Source organism: Hyaena hyaena, unplaced genomic scaffold (assembly GCF_003009895.1).
Source record: "Hyaena hyaena isolate Hyena2069 unplaced genomic scaffold, ASM300989v1 scaffold_274, whole genome shotgun sequence".
Classification (NCBI taxonomy): domain Eukaryota; kingdom Metazoa; phylum Chordata; class Mammalia; order Carnivora; family Hyaenidae; genus Hyaena; species Hyaena hyaena.
This window is the reverse complement of record NW_024080907.1, coordinates 139,837-167,107: the sequence shown is the minus strand read 5'-3', so window position 1 is coordinate 167,107 and position 27,271 is coordinate 139,837. Positions and strand designations below refer to the sequence as shown.

General features: G+C 43.7%; 1 protein-coding gene across 1 annotated transcript in view; it reads right to left on the bottom strand.

The window, feature by feature from the left end:
- The window catches only part of LHCGR (luteinizing hormone/choriogonadotropin receptor), a 54,063-nt gene extending 27,002 nt beyond the window's left edge, over positions 1-27,061 (bottom strand). The window contains exons 1-6 of the mRNA XM_039245946.1: positions 26,898-27,061; positions 8,374-8,445; positions 6,360-6,434; positions 3,362-3,436; positions 1,157-1,231; positions 991-1,068 (exon numbers count right to left, since the gene is read on the bottom strand). Coding sequence (XP_039101877.1) covers positions 991-1,068; positions 1,157-1,231; positions 3,362-3,436; positions 6,360-6,434; positions 8,374-8,445; positions 26,898-27,061 — 539 coding nt within the window. The remainder of the gene's footprint in view (positions 1-990; positions 1,069-1,156; positions 1,232-3,361; positions 3,437-6,359; positions 6,435-8,373; positions 8,446-26,897) is intronic.
- Positions 27,062-27,271: the final 210 nt, after the last annotated feature.

Sequence of the window (27,271 nt, the reverse complement as noted above, 5' to 3'; positions counted from 1 at the left end):
CAGCCCGGCTTTGAGCTGTAACCAAAACAGAAAAAGTGAGAGGGATATGGGTGTGGGGAGAAGAATTGAATATGGGTCACTGGGTTTTGGTTATAAGGGAGAGAGACATGGAGCCCAGATTGCTTCTTCTGAATGGTAGGGCAAAGGTGAGTGCCCAAGTGGAAGATGGCAGAGATCTCAGAGGGAAGCAAGTCAGGCAGCTGAACAGTGGAAGAGAATAGTCTGGGTTATCTTAGTGCAGTGCCCTTTAAACTTTATGTGCATACGTATAACTTAGGGGCTTGCAGGTTCCAAGTCTGTAGTTCCGAGTCATGAGAGTCTGCATGTCTAACTGGATCTTAGAAGATAGAGTAGATGCTGGTCCATGGATCATACCTTGAATAGCAAGGCCTTAGGAAAAAGCATCAGAGGGATAGGGCCTGGTAGCCTGATGAGTGATTATCAGATAAAAAGACATTATTTTCAAGTATTAAGGGATGTAGGGAGTGGGTATAGATGGTGCTCCTCAGAAACAAAGTAAAACATCGGAGAGAGACGAAGAGAGAGAGTGAGTGAGTGAATGCAAGATCTCTTAATCGACTATGCTACCTACTTGGAGAATATCTTTCCAAACTCTTCTCATTTGAAACTTAAAATGTCTGTGCTCTTTGCACTAGGGCAGCCTTTTCCCTCCAGGCTGTCTCTTCCCAGCTTCAGAGCGTTCCACTGATGCAATGAACAATTTCATCAGTTGGAAATTTTGGTCACTGTTTATCCTCAGGGTCCATCTCATTAACTTTAAACTGAATGGGTCGGTTGGTTGGTGTGTGAACACAGGACCCAGCTGTAATCCCATGCAACTACTTTCACACTTACCATTCATTTTAGGTCATAAAGACTGTTACCAGCGAATGAGGTATGTGGTAAAAGATGAGAAAGAGCTCACCTCAAACTAGAAGTGAGAATAGCAGGAGCCTGTACGGCAGAACATGAATCTGGGAGTTTACTCACAGTGTTACGGATTCGTTATTCATCCCTTGAAAAGCATTTCCTGGTATGGTGGTTATGTGTAAGTTATCACAAATTTCCCTTGAGGAATAAAATGAGAAATATTTACTTTCCAAATTTTAGCTGCAAATAGGAAACTGCTATGCATAGCAATCAGACTAGTACTTACAGAATGAAATTAAATTCAGAGGAGAAGATCTTCGTAACATCTGGAAGCTTTTGGATGCCTGTGTTACAGATGCTCCTGTGATTAGGGGCAGGGTTGGGGTGTGGGCAGAGAGTGAGTAAAAGTGATTGTTATTAAGGCATAAAGATAAAAGCCGTAGAAAGGCACTTTGCAAAGTCTATTTTTACACTAAAAAAATATTGAGTTTAACTTTATTGGTAGCACTTTTAGCTGTTGAAGGTTATCAGAATTTTAAAGCCCCTAACACTAGGAGAGAAGTTGCTCTAAGGCTCCTATTTAAAGATCTGGGGGCTGGGACTAAACTTTTACATTTACATTTTTCATTTACATTTTCGTTTCCAGCCTGTCTTTTCCTATTGTATCAGTTGCATTTTTCTGTTGTATTCCATTCCATTCCTTTTCAGGAATTTGCTCTTGATAGTTCCAGAAAGCATCCCTCTACTTTTGAACAGGTTTTAACTCAAAGACTTTAGGAATATTAATCTCCAGGTGAGAAATCCATATCCCTCATTATTAAAAATCTTTTTTTATTTATTTATTTATTTTTTTTATTTAGCTACCTACTGGTTCAGGGAGTTCTTTCTTACAACTTACTGAAATCATTGAACATTCTTTTGGTTATTGGAGCTACTCAAGGCTCTTCTTCCTCCTACTTTTTGTTTAAACTTCAAAGAAGAGAGAGGGTTCAATGATAGGTTAAATTGAAGGATATTTCATTACACAAGAGTGGTACTCCTTTAGAGGAATCCAGGCATCTGGATTGCCCCTAAATGAGTTTTTTATGTTTATTTATTTATTTTGAGAGAGAGAGAGAGAGAGAGAGAGAGAGAGAATCCCAAGCAGGCTCCACACTTAACTGAGCCACCCAGGCACCACCCCTCCCCTAAACAAATTGTAAATTCACCTATCAGGCTGCAGAAACTGATGTGAACTGCCTGGCACTCTGGTGGCAATGGGAGAAAGGGAGCCAGGTTTCTCTTTGGTTCTTTCTGATTCTCCTTCTTACCCATAATTCCAGACCGCATTGAATCCTTGCCGTGTCTGCGGCTGGTGATGGCAGTGCAGCCTAGACAGCAATGTGTCCTGGGGTTGGGGGAATATCACTCTTCAGGGGGGTAAAAATGCAGTTTAATAAAGACAGTGATTCTTAGATAACGAGGGACTATAGTAGGCAAATTTGGTTCTGGGATTTTCTTCTGTTTTTCCCAATGTGGTTGATATTGCAGATGCTTATATGTCCTGCAGACCATCAGAGGCCTGGGAAAGCAGAGCACCTGGGCTAGGAATCATCCAGCGTTAGAGCTGCCAAAAGAGCCAGGCTAGTGCCGGCAGCAGCTCCTGGAGAAGGCTCCAGGGCAAGACTGTCCTCCAACTCTCTCCAATTTTTTGTTTTTTTGGGGTGGTGGGGGTTGTGGACTTCTGTCTTCTGAAGATTTTATGAAATTTAACTTACCAGGAAGAAGAGAGAGAGAACATCTGTGTTAGAGGGATTTAAATTTTTCTGTGTGAACAAGTGATTCTTTGGCATGTGAGAAGATTCATAGTGATCAATTTATAGATTGTATCAAGTTTTAGGAATTTTGATGTTGCTATCAAGGCACTGAGTGTGCTGGCTTACAAGTGGTACTCAACTTATAATTCTAACTAGTAGACTTAAGATTTAAAGGGAAATAGAACATAATGATTTCATTTATATGGCACAACGCCTACCTCAAGGCAATACCTAAAAAGTTTACACTCATTGAATAAATGAACAAATGAGGTGAAGAAATCAGTAATTCTTAACCAGAGATGGCTGTCAGATCAGAAGTGCCTCTTGCACTTTCACCTGAGCTCTGTCTTCATCACCACCTCATCTTAGAGACCGTGATTTATCCTTTCTCAAGTGTCATGAGTACCCCCACCCTGTCCAATGTTAGTTTTGAAAATCATTGCAAAGGGCGTGATATTCTTCTTGTGCTTTTTTTGGAGAGTGAAAATGTCGGGAGCCAGTTCAATGGATTTGGAAGCACCCAGCCTGGTGGCCGACAAGAAATGCTGATTAAATCTTAATCAGAAGGCTGAAAGCAGACATGCAAATAATGCTAAGTCTATAGTTAAAAAATTCTTCCCAATTTTTTAATTGTTTTGACATTTCATCAGGTGCCCAATTTCCCCCCCAGTTGCTCAAAAAGGAGAAATCCTCACAGGTATTTTAACCGGGGGAGATTTCTAAATGCTCCAGGCTCGATGTACACCAGGTTTTTGGTGTTCTGGATCAGTCTGTAAAGAGAGAGACAGCAGTTTAACAGATGTGTATTGTTTGGAATGCACAAGACCATGGTCACCAGAGGATGCTGGCTGAAAATGGCACCAACAGACATCAAGTGACTTTCATATGCTTGAGAGAAGCTCTTGGGAGCCTGGGGAAGGAAGCTGCATGGTGGGAGCCAATTGGTTCTCGCCAGGAACCTCTGCTCTCACCCTCTTGCTGAGGCAGGTGTAAACATCATACCTGGGAGTCTGTTCCAACCTCACTCTGTGAAGCAGCACCAACTTCCAGAAGTCCTGGCCAAGTAGGTCCTGCCTGACAGTGGAGCCTGCACACTGGGGGTGATGGGATATTCCACTCCCAGGACGAATGAGCAAATTGGCTACTCTCCCTTCTAGACAAACTGTTCCTCTTTATGTTGGGCTGGCAGGTGCACTGCCAGTTATCCAGATGGGCATTCAGTCTTTGGATCAATCCAGGGGCTTGGATTTGGGGGATTTTATACCCGTTCTATAAATAATTCATTGTGTGGTGATGCCCAGCCTCCTACTTTCCTGAGCTAGTATGCCCTTCTATAAAAATACAATAATACTACGCATTCTTCCTACCTCGTAGGTTGGTATGTAGTGAGTAATAGAATAGGCAGAGATAATGTATGAGGCCGGGCTTCATGAAGTATGTAAGTACAGCCATAACTCCACAGTGGTGTGCTTGTCCTTCTCCCTGCTTCTCCAGTGACTTGACCCTTTGAGCCACAGTTGCCTGTCTCCTTTGGATTCAATAAAAGGCCAATAAATGCCTTTGATTCTCTTACCCCATGCAACAACCACCTGAAGAAATGACAATTGTTCTAGTTCTATAGAGAAAATATAGTGTATGGTTTAGGTGGATGGGCTCTGGAGCCAGCTTGGTTTTACATCTCGGTTTTAACTAGCTGTATGACCTTGGATACAGCATTTAAAGCTCGGTTTCCCCATAGGGTAGTTTTTGAGGAGTAAATGTGTGTGTTAACCAGGGTTAACAATTCTTATTATAGTCGATGAAATCAGGATGTTGAATGATATGTCTGCAGTCACACAGTTGAGAAGTAGCACGACTGGGAAGGGAACTCAGGTTTTCTGACTCTGAGACTAGTGTTCATTCTCCCTTACTATAGGTACCCACCATTGGTGCCTATTTCCATCTTTTATGTCCACTCAGTTTCTTAAGAGGTGAGTGATGTTCTGTTGTAATTATTTTTACAACAACTTAGTCAAGCAGTTATGGGCCATGTGGATACGGTGGAAGGAACTTTTACCTCTTAAAGATTTTGGGAGTCTGACCTGAAACCACACATTCCTACATTCACTCACTCAACAAACATTTACTAAGCACCTACATGTGCCAGGCATTGTTCTAGGTACTGGGGATACAGCTGTGAACAAAAAGAGCCTGTGTGGAGCTAACATCCTAGTCTCAGGGCCTTCCTTGGGAGAGGTCTATAAGCTTTCCCTTAGAGCATTTCATTTTTCTTTCTGTTGCATCACGAGCAATTTATTTATCTTAAGCTGTTCTGGTGGCTCACAGTATAAGCTGTGCTTCTGTATCACTTGGAAAGTCTGTTAAAACTACAGATCTCTAGGTCTGGGATAGGACTGTCATCTATAATGGTAATGACCTCCTCTCTCCTCCCCTAGCCCCCAGTTCTACCTCACAGCCACACCCAGGCTATAAATCTGCATTTGAATACTTATTATTTTAGATTTCCCCATAATTGGTTGGTGAGTTAGTCTCACCTCCCTGACTGTACTGTCATCTCCCAGGGAAGATTTGTATTTTGCCTCCTCTGTATTCCAGCAGCATTTGACCCTTGGTTAGACATGTAGTGGGTACTCACATACTTATCAATCAATTATTCTCTTTAGATAATTGCTACTTGGACTATTTATAGGGAGGCCTTGTAGTGTAGTGGAAAATGCATGAGCTTTGGAGAAAGACAGGCTTGGGTGGGAATCTCATCTCTACCATTGTCTGCAGTGCCACAATGGTTAAATTACTGACCCTCTGAGCCTCCTTTGCTTCCCCTGAACAAAAGGGATAATTACCCCACTTTGCAGCATGGCTGTGAGGATTTATACAACGTCGAGGAAATGAATGCCAGGGACAAGTGCACAGGAAATGTTTCTTGCTAACATCCTTCCCCTTCCCTTAACTTTGAAAACTCCTGTGCAGGGGAAGTTTGTACAAGCTCAGGTTTGAGTCAAATGAGGCAGCAGTAGGAAGGCTGGCTTAGGAGTTACACGAACCAGTTTCTAGCCCCAGCTCTAGCACTAACTGCTGTGTGACTTCAGGCAAGTCAGTTAAACTCTTTGGGTCATAGGTTCATCATCTGAAAACTGAATTGAGCCAGTCTTCACCCATCTTTTTGTAAATTGGAGGAAAATGATAATTTGAAAAGGACTGTTTTTAAGAATCAATTCTAACACATCCCAATAAGAATAACAAACAGCAATCACATGTCCCACACAGGGCTTTTCCATGGTGGGTTTCTGAGAATCACTTACTGAATAAATGAAGATGCCCAAACAGTCCCCAATGTGCTAATTTATGATCTCTAAGCTCCCTTTCTGATTTCCCCACGACCCCAAGTGCTTCGTACCCTCCCTTCCATAAGGTAAGAGCTACTTGGCAGGACTCCACAATGTCAATTTTAATTTCCAACTTTGTGTTGTGATGTTTCAGAGTTTATACAGCTCCCAGGGAGAAGCAGTTGTCACCATGGCAACCTTCAGGCCACTGCAGTGAGAGAAATTAGTGCCTGCCCAGACCTAGTAATTGCTGCAGTCTTTTCCTCTTGGATTCCTAGCAGTAGATGCTTGAATACAAATACTGAGTAGGCTCCAGCCAGCGAGGGTAATAGTGTAGGCAATAAACTATCTGTTAGCTGATGCTTACATTTCAGACAAATTGAGGAGGTTGTCAAAGGCATTAGCTTCTATCTTTTCCAGAGAATCACTCTGAGAGATTTCACTAGGGGAGAGAAAAAAGAGGAAGAAACATGAAAGAAATGACCAGATCTGCATAATAATAAGCTGTGGGTGTGACCCAACAACAGGGGGCTCCAGGGTGTCTTTTTAAAAAAAGAACAGGGTTCCTTAAGTTGTTCTCGTATCATCAAGTGCTGCCAGCTCCCTTTCGGAGCACTGATGGGCATCTATAACCCAGGTGCTGCAGAAATGCAGGTTTCAGTAACCCCTGTTCATGTGACAGGGTTTCTGCCTGTGTATCTTAGGACATAAGAGTCACAGCTTGTTAGAAGGGGACAGGTGTTTTGAGAAAATCGAGGCAGATTCCCTTGTAGTACAGCTTTGGAAATTGAGACTCTCAGAGGAGAGGCAAACAGTGCTTATGGGAAGGCTCAGGACCAGGATCCGGATGTCTGGATTCCCAGTTCCATCGTTCTAGTGAGGTTTTCATTTGGGTTACATTCATTGTTTCATAACTCTTTACCCTTTTCCCAGAATCCTGCTCTGAGGTAATTGCAAGGTGGTTAACTTCTGCACATAGTGTCCCCTTTAGGTTGTGTCTATTTCTTTGACTGTTTTTCTCATTCTTTTAGCAAATTGAGGACAAGGAGTATGTGGATCTTATTCACTTCTGAATCTGTGGCAACTTGATATTGCCTGGTACATAGAGTATGAATGAATGAATGGATTAATGGATGGATTTTTAAAAAGGACACGAACATAAAGGAACCAGCTTTGCCGTATACCATCTGAAGCATGCAGGTGATAACGATGTTACCCTAAAATCCCAACATAAGCTACCATTTGCTGCCAGCTGAGAAAAAAGTCTCAAATTGGCAAATTGTACATTTGAGTATTTCTAAGGTTAACATTCACTGAAGCCTTCAGACTTGAGAGCTTTAGCCCACAGAAAGGCTGAGTGTAAGGCAGTTAATGTCTTTTATGAACAACACAGTAATGGATTGTTGCTGAACTGATTCATTTCATTCCTACCTATTGGTTTGTTTATTTAGTTGTGGCTACTTTTCTCAAGAGGAGGTTTTAATGCATTAAAAGTTATCAAAGCTCAACATTTAAACTTGAGAGCAGAAGAATAAGGGTTAGGCTCAAGGAGACTGACATTTATGTAATACTTGAGGAATTATTTTTAATGTCCTCATTGCTTGTTAGTACCCTAAAGAGCAGTCGAATTTTCCCCAAGGAGCTAAGATTGATGATGCCTGCATCTTCTTCACAGATGTAAATCTGCTTCAAAAGCCCAGTGCATTAAGATCCGAGATGCTCTCTAGGAACTAAGTGGCCTTTGAGGTCCTTTCACTCAGACTAACATTAAGGAGGATACTGGAATACTGGACTCCTGAGAAAGTTCCCTCTCATGCATGGTGTCTTAGGCCCTGGCAGCTGAAACCCAGGGAGAAGTTACATCTGACAGAAATATGAGATCACACTGTATCATCAGGTTGCTTTACACTTTTGATAAAGGCCTTTTATCACTATAGCTCTAAATACTGTCTTTTGTCATACACTTCTTCTGTTTCAGATATAAAGATTCTCTTCTGATGCACAATAAACCTCCAACACATTTTCTTCTGTGTGGGTGTTATCTAAAAATGTGACGCAAGGGAATAGCTGCACTAGCAGAAGTAGGATTTTTATGATTGGAATCTATTTTCTTTTCTACCTGAGAAGTTTATCATCACTTATCAAAATGCATTCAGTTCACTGAAGCAAGGTTAATTATTTGGAACTTAATGACTGTTGGAAATCATACTTTCCTTCAGAGGTCCCTAGATATTATTTGTGTTATAAAGATAAAAATACTGGGGTTTCTTGAACACAATTTCTCTCCTAGAGGCATTATCCCCTTTCAACTATGTTTTCTCTTACAAAAGTTTTAATTCTTCCAATTATGAATGTTTTTGGCTATGTAGTATCTTACTTACATTTTTACGACCTCATTAAGTCCTCTGAAAGCTTGAGATGGGATTAGTTTGATAGGGAGATAGGTGAGTGATCTAGAAAAGAAAAAAGGAAAGCCAAGAGTTTAATATTTAAGATTGGGTACCTTTTAAGTTCATGAATAAAATGTGTGTGTGTGTGTGTGTGTGTGTGTGTGTGTGTGTGTGTGTGTGTGCCTACAGAGTTCCAGCCACTGGTTTCAGGTGGAGAATTCTAACTTACATCAGTAAAGAGATGTACCATGACTCACTCTTGGTCTTTATCAAAGATATGTTATTTTGTATTAAGATCCTCAACTTTGGGATCAAACGCACTGGGGTTCACATCTCCACAGGTGATCCTGAGGATGTTATTTAAGCCCTCTATTTCAGTTTCTTCATCTATAAAGTTGGAATAAAAATTCTAACTTCACGGGGTGTGTTGTGATTAATCAAGATAAGCCATGTAAAGTACAGGGCCTGGCACCAAGTAAATAGTTGATAAGTAGTTCTAGGCTGGCCTAGAACTACTGGTTGGGAAGATGGAAAAGAAACTGTCTTGGGTAAAGTAAAAAAAAATGACTGAAAATGCAATTGGAAACCAGGCAGGCAGGAGAAAGATTCACAATTTGTTTCCTCCCAACCAGACCAGTCAGCTGCTATGGTTCAATCACATGGGCACCTCATGCCATTTGGGGGGAACATCTATAGAGCATTTCCTTCAGGCACTTGCCTATATTCAGAGGAACAATTTAGGTTCTGGAATAGAGATAAAAGTTATACATTATGTAAAATTTGAGAAAAGAGCAATTCCTTACCAATAGTAAAAGCACAACAGGATGATGTACATGCACTAAAGGAACCTGGGGTTCAGATAACTCAGAAGAAAGAATCTGCAAAGCAGGGATGAATGTTCAACCAATATTTATCAAGGATCTACAGTGGCTGAGGGTTTTGACCCAAGCACTGGCAGAGAGGGAGTGGACAAGGACATTTCAGGTGGGAAGTTAATGTCAAGTATATGAGAGTAGAAGTGGGAGGTGCTTTCTTTTCACTTGTCTACGAAGCTGACTGTCTTAGTTGCCAGGAAAGAACACCTTCTGCATCATGAGAGCGTTTAATCAGTGAGATGTCTTGCAGTCTCAGAAGGGACTTGCTATTGTATAAGGTGCTATGTGAGCTTTGCACACCTGCCTATAACCTTATTTCATCCACTCAACAGTGGTGTGAGGTGGGTATTTTCCTTCGATGGCAGGAGAACTAGATCACAAAGAGATTTGGTAGCCTGAACAAAGTAACATGACCAAGCAGACTGAGCCCCAAATGTTCATTCTATGGTGCGATATTAGGCCAAAATATGTGATTCCTAACCCAGTTCCTTTCTACCCCCCAACTTTACTGAGGAGTAATTGACAAATATAACTGTATATATTTAAAGTGTACAATGTGATGACTTGATACACACATCCATTGTGGAATCATTACAAAGATCAAGACAATTAACATATCTGTCACCTCACGTAGTTAACTCTTCTTTTCTGGGGGAGAGGAGGTGAAAACACTTAAAATTACTCTCAGCAGCTTTCAAGTATATAAAACCATATTGCTAACTATAGTCACCATGCTGTACATTATATCACCAGAACATAGTCTTGTAACTCAAAGTTCGTGCCCTTTGATTTATATCTCATTTTCTCCCTCCCCAGCTCCTGGCAACCATGATTCTCTTCTTTGTTTCTAAGAAATTGGCTGGGTTTTTGTTTTTTTCTTTTGTTTTAGATTTCATCTAAATGATACCTTACAGTATTGGTCTTTCTCCGGCTTTTTTTGCTTGGCATAATGCCCTCCAGCCTTTCCTTTTTTATGGCTGAAAAACGTGTGTGTGTGTGTGTGTGTGTGTGTGTGTGTGTGTGTGTGTATTTACCACAGTTTATCTGTTCATCCACTGAAGGACCCTTAGGTTGTTTCCATATCTTGGATATGATGAATGCTACTGCAATGAACATGGGATGCAGAGATCTCATAGAGATCCTGATTTTATTTCCTTCAGATATATACCCAGGTAATCTATTCTCTCTCAGTGAGCAAGGTGGAGGGACAGGCATTGTAACCTTGTTTCTCCTCTCACAATTTCTCCTGCAAAGCAGCTTACCAACAGTTCCTCTCTAGGAGCTAATGCAAAGAAATTTAATTTCAGAAAAATATTTCTGCTCAACAGTCTCTTGGAGATGGTGCAACCTAGAGGAGGTAATCCAGATTTGGTCCTCTGATTTTATTCCTGAAGACAGTCCCACCAAGCACATTGTTCAGTACCGAAACTTGTTTAACAGGGGATCCAAGAAGAACAGGGACAGTGGAGGGAGAAATCTTCTTCCGATGGCATGTTTGCTTCCTATATTTCTTCTGGAATCATGTCCGCTTGGCTTACTGATTAAAAACACAGTTTTATTGCTCTCTGCACTGCCAAGTCCATAAATTTCCAGAAGAGAAAGCTGTATTCTACTGTACCCCATGCAACATCAATAAAACTGACAGCCAAATTCTGATTCCAGAATCTTTATTGCTGGGGATAATGCAGTGCAGAACATATTTTGGAGAATGTTTACATAAAAACTTAAAACGAACCCTTCAGAGCTGTTTATTCATGCAAATGGAAGCCAGAAGCTGGAGCCTCTCAGCAGGCAGTCTCCTCCTCCAAAAGGGAGCATAGTGTGGCTCCCAGGAGAGCACTTGGCTCATATTTGACCAGGGAGGTTGCCTGAGCTTTTGATTGATAGAGGGATGAGGGATGAGGAGCAAAGGTTGGACAGAAGTGAGAGAAGCTGTAGATCACGCACTGGCCGTCCCCAGTGACTACGGACCAGCCCTGGTGCAAGGTGAAATTTTGCAGTTGACGTTGATGCGGCAGATCAGGAAAGGCAGCAGTGATGAGAGTAAGAATAAAGTGCCCACTGTAAAGGAGTCACTGAGCAAACAGTGGGTAGCTTTGTGGATGTGGCCGGTGGTAGGAAGGGGCCTGGGGGCCAGAGAATGGGGAGACTGGTGGGGAGACGCAGGTGTACTGAGCTTTTTGACTCCAGATGTCTTCTCATGAACTGAGGTGCAGAATGTGGTTCCATGAATCCAAAGCTGTTTTTCCCACTGACTTCCATTTTTATTTTGAAGATGTCTTGTCTTTATTCCCGACTCATCTTCGGTTGGCAGCAGTTTCTAAGCCTTCAAATGCCTGTCTCCTGCATTTAAAAACATTTCTTCATGTGGCCCGAGATTTGCCAATAACCATTTGAATGTACTCCCTCTAAAGGTGCTCCTTTCTCTAATGGGTGCTTTTATGAGGCCAGAAACTTTTAGCCGTGTGGACAACTGTCTCCATAACCCTGCAGTTCTATTCCTGTATACATCCCAGAGAAATTCTGACACTGATACTTAAGGGAACCCATGTAGGGATTTTCTTCATGGCATTGTGTCACGAGAGTTGGCTGTGGATGCAAACTGTCCATTACTGAGTGAGAGAATGGTAGTGTGGACAGTGCACACCTAACTAATAGGTCAACAATTAGAAGCAAAAGTCTAAAGGCACGGAGAACAGACTGTGTGGATCTTAGAATCACACTGCTTAGGGCAATAAGAAAGTAATATGAAATCTGACTTGTAGAATTAAAATACACGCACAGCAAACATTAGACATTTTAAGGGAAAACACCTAAGCACGTATTAGGATGGTTGCCGATGGTGAATTGAAAGGGAGTGAGAGAAGGGGGTAAAATAAATAACTGAAAACAGCGTGAACAGGAAGAAGTGTGATTGACCTAACCCTCTGCATCTGGGAGACAAAAAAGAAAAAAAAAATTTGCTTTGATGTATTGAGTTCCCTTTTCTTTCTTTCCCTCCCCACTTCCTTCTTTTTTTGTGTATTCCAAGAATTTTGTGAACTTCAGGAACTCTGTGGAAAGGCCTCATCAATGTTATTTGATATAGAGCAGGAGCCAAGGAGAACTGGGAAGAAAAAAAGACCAAAGGCAAGGACAGTTCAGCCACTCTGCTGTCCAGTGTCAAAAAAAGGAACCAAAGCTATTCATAAAGCAAAGACAAATAAAAGAGGAGCAGAGCTTTTTATATCCTAGACAAAGAGTGTGACACTCCCAAACAATGCAGCTCAGATGGTGGTAAAGAGCCAGGTAAATGTGAGGCTTGCGGGATGGTGAGTTTTCTCTGCCTCCTAAATAGTGAATGAGAGGGAAGTTCATGTATGTGTGGACCGATCCAGATACTTGTATTTTTTACATTTCACAGCTTGCTTTCTTGCTTTCTCTTTCTCTCTCTCCCTTTCCTCTCTCTCCCTCCCTCCCTCCCTCCCTTCTTTCCTTCCTGTCTTTCTTTTTACGATTTGAAACTTTGATTTTTAAATGAATGGATGGTACAGCATGAGTGTATGGCCAGCTTCCACTTTGCTCAAGTACCTGTGCCACAGATGTTGAAACAAATACTTAGACAGGATGGCAAAGCGTGCCTCAGTTTCCTCCATTATGAAAACTCCATTTATTCATGAATCCTGTCTGAAAGTACCCAACCCTTCCAGTGATGGGTTAAAGTTAATGTAGAAGCATTCTTTATCCCTTTAGCACTGGAACTAAGCACTCACTCTTGTTCTGGAATCCTGTGATTGGTCGTGACTCTAGTGAAGTCCTGTGTCTTTCTGCATTGTCTACACTAAACCTAACAATATTTGGAGGGCAGGAGTACACCTGCAGTATCTTGAATTATACTTGCTTCCGCCGACCTCATGTTGGTGCTTATTTATCCTTGATTCCTTATCCTGCAGCCTGACTGATCTCCCCAGAGTCCATCTAGCAGGGGAGCCCCTGCCCACCCTTCTCCTCAGTCGCCAGATCCTGATTCCTACATACCTGCTTCTTACAAGACACTGCTGACCCAGAACAGTTCCTAGTTGCTATCTGGTTAGGTTCAACCTGGTATCTCTCACTGCTGGGTTCTGACTTTCAAACTGGGCCCCCTGCCCAGATGGAGACTGTGCTGAGGCTACCCAGTACAGCTGGGTCAGTTCTTGTAGAGGATGCTGTGGTGGGCTGCTAAAATCACCCCTCAGGACTGAGGCTCTCATTACACCAGAGGCTGGAAGAAAGGGAAGCTTGAAGCTCCTAGCTGAGTTGCTCCCCTGGAATTACCCTCAGCCAAAGGTTGCCACCTCACCCAAGATCATGTCTTTTCTCCCGGGCAGCATGCATCCAGTGACTGGCCCATGCAGGGTAAAGGCTTGGCCTCTTTGCCTCAAGTCAGACTGGTCAGAAAGGCCATCCCACTTTCAAAGCTCCTTCTCATCCACTCTTTCACCTGGGTCCCAGACTCACTCCCCTTCCCAGCCAACCCCAATTGCCAAGTCACCAGTGCACTTTGTGCGAGAACTCCGCACCAGGGGACAGTTTACAGATAAGCAAATAGCACTTACATAAACTCAGTCACCTTGAAGAGGGATAATGCCACATTATCAGGTCCTCCTTAATTGTTCCTAGTGCCTTCAGAAAACTCAAAGGTGGGGCTTGAAGCCCTCTGATTTTTTCTTCTGAGTTTAATAACACAGATGACCTTGGAAGGAACGTGTGTCCAGCTCACTGGCTTGTTAATGAACTCTCAAAATAAAGTTAGCTGTAGAATTTCAGAGTCAGGAGGGCTGTGTCCTCCTTCAGTGAAACCCAAGATTTAGAAATCCTTGCTTATAAAAACCTATCAATTGGGATACATTTGCATTATCAAAGGGTTCTTTATTCTACAAAAGGATTCCGTGGAAGGTGCCTTTAAATAGCAAACTCCCTAGGTGAAGGGAAAATAAGAGTTCAGTTGACATACTCTCTCCCTTTAAAGATAGGTATTGCATGAAGTCGATTACTACTGTAGGTTCCCCACCTCCCCTTGGATTTTAAGAGCTTAGATTGCATAAGGGTTTCCAGGGCAGGACCACCCTTTGAAGCACGTGGGCTGAGCATGGCCAGAGGAAGATGAGAGCCAGCGAAAATGTCCTGCACCAATCCAGAGTCCCCAGAGACTGGGTGGAGACCTCGGTCATCTTGTCAGACAGAGCCTTTCCCTGTCCTTCTGCCCAGCACAGCAGAAGTGAAATATTTTTATTCACTTCCCCCTAATTGTTTAGAAAAGCCATCTATATTATCGACTTAAGAAAGCTACAAACATCCATCCATCTTTCACAGACAATTAGTTTATTGCTAGAGCTGTACACCCTGAATTTTAAAACACTACGAAATCAGAGGGAGGAAAAAGCCTTTTTGCCTAATGAACTCATTGAAGTGGGAGAGGGAAGCATTACTTTATTTAAAAGAATATTAATGTTTTTGTATTTTTTACATAAGAACTTGTCCTAAATTCAAGAGACTTAAGAATTTCTGTGTTGTTTTCAGAGCTGCTCAATAATTATAATAAACTTGCTTTCATCTTGGAATGAAATAAAAATGGCTTTCCCCTTTCCAAATGATTTCAAATCATTGCATTTTCAAATGCATTGATCTACTTGGTAACTTCATTACTGGTAGGTCTTCATTTATTAGCCTCTTGTCTTCAGCATTTACCTAGAGGGAGCTGAGATGTCAATGTTACCTGAAATATGAAGTCAGTTTAGATGGACATGCAATTTGTTCAGTTTTATATCAGATAATTTGGAATGCTTCTTAAAATACGTCCAGGGGCGCCTGGGTGGCTCAGCCGGTTAAGCACAGGTCTCCAGCTCAGGTCATGATCTCACGGTTTGTGAGTTTGAGCCCCAAGTCAGGCTCTGCGCTGACAAGGCAGAGCCCACTTCAGATCCTCTGTCCGACCCCCCTCTCTGCCCCTCCCCTGCTTGCGTTCTGTCTCTCTGTCTCTGTCTCTCACACACACACAAACACACACACAAATAAATAAACATTAAAAAAACGTCCAGGTGGTTTTCATTGTTTGACTACTCCTCTTAACACTGTCTTACACTCAAGCACTCAGAGTGAAAAGGCTGCTTGCAGGTGGTTTGGTCTAACCCCTCACTTTACAGACAAGGAATCTTAAGGAAAATGAAATGATTTCCCTGAAACCACGTGGCAGTTCAGTGGCAGATCTGGACCAGAACATAGATCACTTCATCCCTGCTCCGGTGCTGTGTCCTTCCCCAAACAAAGCACATCAGTGCTGTCTCTTTCGGGGGTTGTTGATACACTCTGCTACACAGTCATCTGGTTCTCTTGCAAAAACCTAGGCTTCCGATGGGACAATCAGTTTCTTGAGGGATGTGCTCAGAGTCTTAAACTTCAAAGACGCTGCTCAAATTCCTGTTCCTCCATGGGACTACCAGGCTGGGGTTTCTTTCTTTCCCCTGTCCTCCTCAGCAAGAACGACTACTCAGTTTTTTTTTTCTTGTACTGTTATTTGAGAATTTACCAGGTACCTTATGAATATTTCCTCTGTCTACCATTGAACACCCCATCTCTGGTAGATTCTACCTTTCATACTGTCTCTTGCTTCCAGCCTTTATTCCTTTCTCACTGCCACTTTACTTGGGCATTCTTTTCTCCACCCTGACTATTCTACAGTCCTTGAGTTGGTTTCCTCTGAGCCCATCCTTGGTTTCCCCTAACCAGGCCAGATTAATCTTCCTGATAACTCCCACCATGTTACTCTTATACTCGGTTAATCTTCTGTGCCTCCCCTTGGCCTGTCCACTCTCTACAAATGCCTCATCCCTGCATTCAGGCCCTCCAAATATGGCTTCAAACTTCGTTTGTCAGTCCTGTCACCCACTGTTCCCCTCACGTAACCCATACGGTAAACTTGTGCTGCTCCATCAGGCAGCCACCAGCCATAAAGTGGCCACTGAGTGCTTGAAATACAGCCCAAATCGAGATGCACTGTACATGTACCATACACACAAGGTGTTGAAGACTTGGCAAGAAAAAGGAATATAAAGTATCTCCTTAATAACTTTTATACTGATTCAACGTTGAAATGATAATATTTTGTACACTTGGATTAAACAAAACGTGTCGTTAAAATTGCACCCTTTAAAAACTTTTTAAGTGTGGCTGTTAGAAAATGAAAATTACACACGTGACTGACCTTATATTTTTACTGGACTTTGCCATCCTGGATAAATCAGGCTACTGTACTTCCTGAACTTGCCTCACCCTTTTCTGCCTTCATTCACACTGTCCCCGCCATCAGGAACACACACCCTTTTCTGCTGTCACATTCTACCCCTCGTTAAAGGTCTCTCTTAGGTGCTATATACTTTGTAGAATATGCCTTCATCACCGATTGCATGTGCCTTCTCTCTATAAGCAGCATAGTGGGGCAGTGAAGAGTACAGACTCTGGGACCAGAATGCCTGGCCTCCAATCATAGCTTCATTCGCATCTATAAAATGATACTAACTACCTCAGAGGTTTTTGGGACTAAATAAGGAAATATTTATGATTCTAATACAGCATCTAGTACAAGATAAGAACACAGTAAGTATTCATAATTCACTTACTGTGAAAGATTCAAGCTACCCCGGCTGCATCTAGTGACAACTCTAACTTCCTGGGTCGGGGATTAGTGGGGGTGGGGGTAGGGTGGGTTCAGTACTTTGGAATGGACTCTTCTATTTGTCATGGGTCACACTTTATAAAATATCTGTGACTTGTCCCTGACACTTGACTCTCTGCTGATTATAGATAGGACACCTGAGAGGGAAGGTTAGTATTCCTACGTGGTACCTTTCTTTTGGGCTCAGGTATCTCTTACAGGTGTCACTTGATAGCCCTTTCAAAAAAATGATAAAGAACACCCTTTCATCAAATATTGCAACTTTAGAGGCGCCTGGGTGGCTCAGTTGGTTGAGCATCCCTACTTCAGCTCAAGTCACGATCTCACAGTTTGTGGATTTGAACTCTGCATCGGGCTCTGTGCTAACAGCTCATTCTGAGCCTGGAGCCTGCTTTGGATTCTGTGTCTCCTTCTCTCTCTGCCCCTCCCATACTCACACTCTGTGTCTCTGTCTCTCACAAATAAATAAATGTTTAAAAACTTTTTTTAAATATTGCAACTCTAGAGAGCCACTCTGCAGAGTTCTCATTTGCTCATTGATTTTAAAAAGCTCAGTTCTTTGGAACCCTCCTGGTGGAGAGTGCAACTTGAGAGGCTCTGCTCCAAGACAGACTTTCCAGAGCACCCAGGAAGCTGTGAGGAGTTTATGAATTATACTGTGAACCAAGATTTTCAAGAAGATTCCCTGGATAATGGATTTTCCAAGTCATTTGTGCAACAACTAAATTAAAAATATAAAGCCTCAGAGGAAAATGGTAAACACATCTAAGCCCTTACTCAATACCCATTTAAAGTTTCTAAAGACACAAGCAAAATAACCCAATTGTTACCCCCTGAACGGAATTCTTCTAGCAATAACATAACATGACAAGACTAACTCTGGTAAATAAAACTGCATGTTGGATTCTCCTCAGGGAATGTCGGCATCATCTGTAATAATTTCTCAAAAGTATTTTTTAGAAGCAGAGAATATTATGTTGTCAGGACAGTGACATCGCAGATATGCTTCAGGAAACTCTTCCATTACAAGCTCCTGTTCCAGATACTTAAAAACTTTTTTTTAAATGTTTATTATTTATTTTTGAGAGAGAGAGAGAGAGCACACGTGCGTGCATGAGTAGGGGAGGGATAGAGAGAGAGAGGGAGACACAGCATCCAAAGCAGGCTCCAGACGCTGAGCTGTCAGCACAGAACTGGATGTGGGGCTCGAACCCACAAACTGAGATTATGACCTGATCAGAAGCCGAGCACTTAACTGACTGACCTACCCAGGTGCCCCAAAAAGTTTATTTTGTAAAGTGAGCCTGTAAAAGCTAGTTGCAACCGAAATACTACGTACTTCTAATTAATCTGAGGATGGATTTTAAGTGCCTGAAATTACTGGCATGTGTGCCTTCAGTTTTCATTAACTCCTCAGCAGTCTGGTGGACACCAATTTGTGTGGTTGCCTAGCTCAAAACTGCCACCCCCTTTTTTAAATGTTTATTTATTTTTGAGAGAGCGCTTGAGCAAGGGAGGGACAGAGGGAGTGGGGGACAGAGGAGCTGAAGCGGGCTCTGCACTGACAGCAGGGAACTCATGAACTATGAGCTCATGACCTGAGCTGAAGTTGGATGCTCAACTGACTGAACCACTCAGGCGCCCCCAAAATGCCCCTTCTTTAGAGTCACCTCCTGGCTGGTTGCATCCAGGTGGAGCATCTCATTGAGTGTCCCTATGCTCTTGCCTTGGGGGTGGGGCCTGAGGCAATCAGATTCTCTTTCTTAGGAATTTAAAACTTGTCATAGGCAAGACTCCAAGAAGCTGCTGATTCACTGTAAAGGTGGAACCTAGAGAAAAGGGAACTGACCTCTTGCTGCTAAAATGCCACATTCTCTCTGGATCTTGCCACATCCTTCTACCTCCTTATTCTTCTATCAGGTTAACCTTTTATGATTAAATTTGCCAGAGTGGATTTCTGGTGCTTACAAATAAGAAAAGCCTTAATCAGAGTCCCACCCAAGATTTTCTGGGGGAAGTAATCCTGTTCCATTGGGGATCCATAACGTAGGGTGTGTGCTGGTGGTCAGTGAGAGAGCAAAGGCTCTGAGTCGTGATTCCCCAGTGGCCCAAGTTGGTGTCAAAGACCAGGATTGAGCTTTGTGGATAACCATATTGGCCTGGCTGCTGCCATAGAGAGCAAGGTTTAAAGATCTACAGCTCAAGTGATGCCTCCACCGAGGTTTCTTCATTACTCAGACTAGAAGGGATGTCTCCTCCTAAACTCCTGCCAGACTTTGTTTATCACCTCCTGCATTTCCCTGCAGCCATCTGAGAACTAGACATCTCTCTCCCATGGCCGAAGACTAGGAGCTCTTGGAGGCCAGGGGCAGTGTGTACGGATTCTACACGTTGTCCTGTGCATTTCAGTATGGTGTGTCCCGATGGTCAACAGGTGTGGCCTGAGGGTTTTCTGTGTGTCAGCCCCAGGCTTAGGGTGGGGGAAAGGGGAACAGATTAGGCTCAGATGCTTTAGCTACAGAGACATTATCTTCTAATCCAGTGGAATGATAGAAAAGAGCCTATAATCAGGTGTTAGGGGGCATGTTTCAAAGGCAGCTCAGCCTGGCCTGAAAAGACTAGCCTATCAGACTGCAGGCAATAATGAGCTCTGCTATTTTGGGATTCTAACTTATTCACCTTCCAGGTTGAGAAGACCTAGTGGGTCATTTTCTCTAATTAACACCTCTCAGGAACAAAACCATTCCATCAAGACTGCCCCTTGGATGATATGTAGTTTCTGTTCAACCTCATACACCAGCTGTGGGTTTGTAGTCTTCCCTGTAGCATCAGATTGTTACAATAATACTTTGTAGTTCTGTGGAACCTTTATTTCCCGGTACTGTTGGCTCTGCCATCTTGTGTATCTTCACCACAGTCAGCCCCACTCAGGGGCAGGAACCATTGTGCCCCTCTTATAGACAGCACAGAGATTTTATCACTAGCGGGAGCCCACAGTGCAAATTAGGGAAAGGGGACCTTGTGCTAGAACTCAGGTCTGCCTGGTCTTTGTCCTATTGCTCAATTCAGATGATTTGAGGTCTGCGCTGGACCTGACCTTGTCCTTCCAGAGCAGCCTTACTACCCCTGTGGGCTCAGGAATGCTGTCTGCTGCTGCTCATGAGGTAGAATTAGGAACCCAGGAGTCACCTGATTTCATCAGAGTCAAGGGCAAATGTAACGGCAGCAGGAGGAAGAAAAAAAACCTTCTTTCTGAAAGTTGCGTTTTACTTATAAATTGGACTTTTCTGAGTTTGGCTCAAGTGGCATTAAAGAGCGATGGTTCATGACCACGCAGAGGCAGCTGTGCATGGTTTGCTGGCTGGGAGGGGGTGTCATCTCCCAGTGAGGCAGAAGCTAGGAGTAAATGAGGACCATGTAGAGAAGCTGCTAGAAGCTGCCTACCAAGTCAGAAAGCCCACCTGCCTGGTGGGTGGGATTATTTTAATTCCCCTCTTAAAAAATAGCTGGTGAGAAATTTGCTAAAATCTGCATTAAATATGATTTTTTGCACACCAAGGGCAGCTTCCAGAACAGAATACATATGCTCCCACGGAGCCAGCCCCTTTGGGTCTGGAAATGAGCAGCAGGGTCTCTCTCTATCACCATGACTCATAGGACTTTAAAATCCCATCTGTAAGGTGACAGTTGTACATGGCCAAGACACCGTCTGGTGCAGCTACTCTGAGAGATTACATTTTGGAAAAAAAGCTTTTGTGCCTCATTTCAAGACATGAAAAAGAAGCCAAATTGAGAGGCTTGGGAGGAAGATAGAAGAGTGAAGGAGAAGAAATGGAGCCCTGAATTAATTGGACTTACTGCTTTTGAAAAAAAAATAATAAGGCAGAAAAAACCCTCAAGGAATTGTTGCTCCCCAAGGGGGGACCTGGGTCTGATGCCAGAGGAATTGGTTGTGTGAACCTGTTTGGCTCTATACTTCCATTGAGATTTTGGGAACTCTGTTGCTTGCTTTTTTAGTGTCCTGCTAGGGGCCGTCATTCACTGTCCCCAAAAGGATGATTTTTTAAACTACTAAAATCTGGTGCTTGCAAAGCTTCCCCCGAGGAGTCTGTTTATAGGCACAGCCAAGTTGAAGAATTGCCTTGAACATATAGCTGGCAATGCCAAGTCAGAACTGAGGTTCAAGATCAACCTCTACCTTGGGCCTTTGCTTTGGTTGGGTGTGTGGGGGAAGTGGTGTTGGGATGCAAGCTTTATGAATTCTGGGATTGTGTGTGTGTGTGTGTGTGTGTGTGTGTGTGTGTGTGTGTGATCATCAGGCCAAACTGCAGGGAAGCTGAGGGCAGGGCCAAGATGTTGTACTTGTAAGAACTTGGTAGTCTTCTCCATGTCCTTGTGTCCTGGACTGAGAACCCATGGGTCTCACTACAGGCTCTCTGGGTGGTTGTTTTGGTTTGTTTTAATGGATCCTGGGCTAAGGATGGCTTTTTCTGTAATGAGTGAGTTAAAACAAACAAATAACAAAAACTAAAACAATTTGGATGGGTCATACCTATATGGGTTAGCTTCCACTCTTGCTTCTCTGAAGCCGATATGGGCACTATGCCCATTCAAAGGACAGACTGGGGGTCTGCAAAATCTGGAGCATAGATGCTGATATAACACAGCTCCCTCCACTACCTTCACCTCCCCATCCTCTAGGATATATAGCACCTCCTCACCTCCCCATCCTCTAGGATGGAGATTTAAAAAAATTTTTTTTAATGTTTTATTTGTTCTTGAGAGAGAAAGAGAGAGACAAAGAGAGAGAGAGAGAGAGCGAGAGAGAGAGAGAGAGAGAGAGAGCATGAGCAAGGGAGGGGCAGAGCAAAAGAGGGACACAGAATCTGAAGCAGGCTCCAGGCTCTGAGCTGTCAGCACAGAGCCCCATGTGAGGCTTGAACTCACAAGCCATGAGATCATGACCTGAGCCGAAGATGGATACTCAACGAACTGAGTCACCCAGGCACCCCCAGGATGGAGATTTTTAAAATGACATTTAGATGTAGTACATCCCAACTAATATATATATATATTATATTTGCTTTTGCATTGGTTCATTGTTCCTATTCAGCTTCCTGCTTAGTTTGATAATCATAGTTCAGAGCCATGTTGATCATAATACCCATGGAATTTGGGGATTCCTAAGTTGAATAAGACCTCTTCAAGTGGTTCTCACTTTAGCACAGTGATTCCAAACCAAGGGTGGGGAGTGGATTTTGCTGCCTCAGGAGCATTTGGCAAATGTCTAGAGACATTTTTGGTGGTCATAATTTGGGAGGGCAGTGCTTCTGGCGTCTAGTGGGTGGAGGCCAGGGCCGCCACCAAGCATCCCATTGGTGTACATGACAGCCCTCCACAACACATGATTACTTGGCCCCAGATGTCAATTTTGCTGCGGCTGAGATACCCTGCTCTGGCTGAAGAGGTTTATTTTGAATAAATGCTTACCTTATGGTGGGGTACATGCAAGTCACTGGGGGGAGCTTCATGGCAAAGTGACTCCAAATCATGATTTTTACTGCATGCCTTTGGAATCAACTGTCCAATAATGACTCTGATGGAAAATCTGTAAGTCAAGAACTATCTATTGAGATTTTTTTTCTTTTTGCACAGCCCTCTAGGTAATGTAATCAAATATTTATGATGACTTATGTTTTCCCTTAAAAAATTCTCCAAAAAGCCTGGGAGAGGCTTGAAAAGGGAAGAATCCATTCAACTTTATACTTTTCTACTCAGCTAGGAATCTGAATCTACTCTAACCTGTGGTTCTTCCACCAAGACTTTCTTCTTTTCTCTCCTTCAAGGTTCAGCCCCATAACCCTTTGCCCATGATGCCTTCCCTTGGAGATTTTAGTCCATAGTAATTGCTCTGCATCCTGAATTCCTAGACCCTGTTGCCTCTCTCCCTGCCCACATCGGTCTCTTACATGTGTTTCTACCTAGACCATGGGCTTCTCAAGGACTGGGGCCATGCCCTCCTCCTCAACAGCACTGAACACTGTTCTGGACCCTGATTTCCACTGAAGGTGGAGAAAAACATTCAGGAAACAAGTCAGGAGACTAACATCTTCCTGTAACTCTGGATTGATAGATACAGTAGATTTTATCCTTCCAAAGTCTCTGGACTGTGTCTTATAATTAAGTTTAAAGTTTAATCTCTGTTCAGTAGGCACAACATGCAAAAAATAAATTGCAATTATTATTATTAGCATTTTCTTACTAACAGATTTTTCAGAAGCTGTTTCCATATCAAGAAGATCAACCTTTCTGTTGTCATAGAGACAAAGATCTTTATATAACCATGGGCAAGGTGAGAATTTTTTTTCCCCTCTTCTTCCACTCGCCTGAAAACTAATAAGAAAAGGAAAAGGAAATGTTTTAAATAATTTTTTTTCTTTTGCTCCCCCCCCAAATAAAAATGAGTCAGCATGTGGGAGCCTACTTTTTATATCATATTTTAGATTTTAAATAACTAAGTGTTTAATAAAACATGGAAAGTGTAGAAAGATATGAATGATGGAACAGTGCCATTTTCAAAATGTGCAAACAGTGGGCTTGTCAATGACAAATAATTATACTCCATGTTCCTTTTCTCCCCCTTGTTAAAACCAAAATAGTGGACTTTAGGTAAAATCTTACAAGGCAGGACTACCAAGGCCTGGAATGATTAAAATATAAACTAGCATCTACTGAGGGGACAATGATGAAGTCTAAAATGCTGTGCTGTGCTTGTCTCCTCCAACCCCCAGAAACTTCTTTCTTCAGAGTCAGATGCTGTGCATGACTTCATGCAAGACCACATCTCTTCTGGGTGTCTTATTTCATAATTTTGGCTCTCTCCTCTTTATGAACTCCCATAATTTGTTACCCATAGCATTTTTTTCTATATTGTGATTAGTGTTTACCATCATTCATTCATCATCAAGCTTCAGTATGAAGCTGTTAATTTTCCTGTCTTCTGCCTCAATGATAAGTTAACACCTTATCCACAGTCTTCTTCCCCAGGACTCAGAAGTATCCCTCTCCCTAGGATGAACCCTCTTCTATGACCTGAGACTGGCACTGTCCTCCCACCCTCACTTCACCAAATATTATTCTTCCCCCTCCCTTGTGTCTTCAGTCTGTCCTTCTCCATGGATTCTCTCCCTTATTCCTCTTTGAAGACAAAAAGAAAACTTTTTCTCAATCCTGCATATTTTCCATAGGTATCAGAGTTTGGGGCTTTAATTTGATCGTAGTTGCCTTTTGCACGTATTTTGTATGTTTGTGGAGAGGGCGGGGGGGGGCAGTGCATGGAGAAGGGAAGTATATGGCACAGGAAGTTTAAAACCTACTCTTGCTTTCCACAAGATTATATTCTTTATGGAGAGCAATATCTTGATTCTCAAACTTTCGCATGCACCACAACTACTCGGGGATCTTGTTAAAACACCAGCTGTTGCACTACAGCCTCACAGTTTCAGGCTCAGTAGATTGGGGGTGGGGCCCAAGTGTGCATGTCTGACATTTCCCAGGTGATGCTAATGCTGCTGGTCTAGGACCACACTTTGAGTAACACTGCTTTAAAACAACTACCCTCCTATCCTTTCTTACGTATTTCTCTTGGCACATGGATGTTGAGGTCACTTTATTGTGCCCATAGAGTTCTCACCCAAAAGGAGAAGGTCATCTCTTAATTATCTGCTTCTCAGGAAGCCTTACCTCGTTAGGGGCAGCATGCTTGCTGACCTTATGTGTCTAAATGTCTAGAAGATGCTCTTTGATATGGATGCCATGATAGTGCATGTGAAGGGAGGAAGTTAAGGGTTCTGCAGAATCCCACAGTGATGGCCAAGGGTGGCAGAGCCTGGACAACTAGCTCCTTTTTGGGAGCGGGACTAGCCAGTGTCGGCGTGCTAGCATTTCTTCTACTGTGCTTGCCTCCCACCTCTACCTCCAACCCCCTAAAATCTTTTTGAGGGGTTCTAGGTTTCTCTAAACTGCTGTGGGGCGGTGGGAGAATTTGTTTTGTCTTGTACTTTTCACTTCAGCTGTCTCCAGGAAAGAGGTTCCACTTGGTTTGGCAGCAGGAATTGTTGAGAAAGTTCAGTGAAAAGCTGAATCTGAGAGGACCTGAGAATGTATATACATACGTATGTATATGTATGTGTATGTATATGTATATGTATATGTACATTTATGTGTGTGTGTGTGTGTGTGTGTGTGTGTGTTTAGGAAAGGGTAACTTTCTTACAAAGACAAGCACATATAAAAACACAATTAACAGATGAATTCCTGTCTTTGCTACTCAATAGCAAAAGGGGACCTTTGGCCAGGTTATTCCATCTCTTTGGATCTCAGTTTCTTGAAATCTCTGTGATAAGTACTGAGTGAGTGAGGAAGGCAGTTAGTGGCACCATCATTCATAAGAGCAAGAGGGGAGTTTTGTCAGAGAAGGAAGGACAAGGGCTGGGACTTGGGAGGCAGTTTCCATGAATCTGTTGATTGATTGAAACAAATTCTTTCAGCATGTTCCTCACTTTCAGGGAACTGAGCTGACAAGATAATTAATGGCAACTAATTAATATAAACCCCTCAGCCTTTAAACTGTATCTCTCCACTGCAAACATTCCCTGAAGGCCACTAACTTTTTCAGGGGAGAGGCTCAGCCCCTCAGGAGAGACAGACTGTTGCCACCCAAGGAAGTGGGGAGGGGAGTTGCCTCTTTGGTCCCCAAGAATGGGATTCCATCAATGCCAATGGCTAGAACATAACCAAAACCTACTTGTACAGTACTCTTCTTTCCTTTTCTCTTTTTAACAACTTTATTGAGATATAATATACTGTATAATATACTGTATACTGTATATTACATATACTGTAATATTCAGCCGTTTAAAGTGTACAGCGCACTGGTTTTCAGTATATCTAGGGAGAAGTTGTGCAATCATCACCACAGTCTAATTTTAAATAATTTTTGTTACCCCCAGAAGCCACAAGGATTAGCAGTCACTGAGCCTTCACCCCTACCTGGCAGCTATTAATCTGCTTTCTGTCGATGGGGACATTTCATCTAATAGAATCATGTATTGTGTGGTACCTTTTTCTAAATCAAAGAAAGGAGACCAGGGGATACTCTGATACACTAGTACAGAAGGCCCCTCCTCTCTTCACCCCATCACTTCAGCAAACAATTTCCCTCCCCTACTTGCTGAGTATGTGATTCTTTTAACCTCCTCTGTGATCCCCTTTGTAAACGTGGAGGCCTCGGTGGTGTGACATGAGGCATACCTTGAACGGACGACCGGATTGAAATGCAAATACGACTGAGAAGGGGTAGAGCGGTGGCTCCTAGGCCTCCTAATGTGTACCTGGGCACTGGTTAGGGGAGGCGGCGGGCTAACCAGCAATGCGGGTTGAGTGACTCGGTCACCCCTTGCCATAAGGGCCTGACCACCCCATTCCTAGTGGAGCACAGCTAGCCAGGGTCACAGTAACCTTCACCAACCTGGCTAGCACAAAGGTCAAGACCACTTTCCACTTCTGCAGACAGAGACAGCTGCTTGACCGAGGAGCATCACACCCTGTCCCCTTCCAGCAGCGGCGGGGAGCAGGCCTTCTCTCGTGGCTTCTGGGCAATTCCACGCCCTTGCCGCAGCCCCACTGGGGGAAATCGTGGGCCTGGGGCCGCCAGGGGCCGGGGATGTGCCAGCAGGAGGGGTCCCAACCCAAGGCGCGCATGGCACGGGATGGCAAAGACAAGTCCCCAAGCTCTGCATTCTCATCACTCTAAAAGGTGGCGGAGTTTGACAGGGCGCAGCCTTTTTCTCCAAGCTTCCAGGTAAACGGAGCCAAAGAGTAGGGAAGCAAGGTGGCCCGGAGCGAGGAGCGAGCGAGGGTCCCGTAGCGGGGCGCCGCGTACTCACAGTCGGGTGAGGCCGGCCCGCGGGCCGGGGCAGCGCAGGGCGCCGTCGGGCGGGCAGCTGCAGGGCTCCGGGCAGTGCGCCCGGGGAAGCGCCCGCGGCGCCAGCAGCAGCGCCAGCAGCAGCGGCGCCAGCAGCGGCCGCACCGCGGGGAACCGCCGCCGCATGGCTGGCGAGCCTCAGCGCGGGCTGTAGCTGCTGGGCGGATGCCCCGGCCAGCCCCGGAGTGCAGCACGCGCCCCTCTCCCCGCCTCCCCGCCCCTTGGCCTCCCCTCCCACCCCCACCCCGCCCCGTGTCGCCCGCCCTCCGCGGCTGAGACTCTGCTCTGCCTCGACCTGGGATCGTGGCCGGCGACCCCATCCCCTCCTTTCTGCTT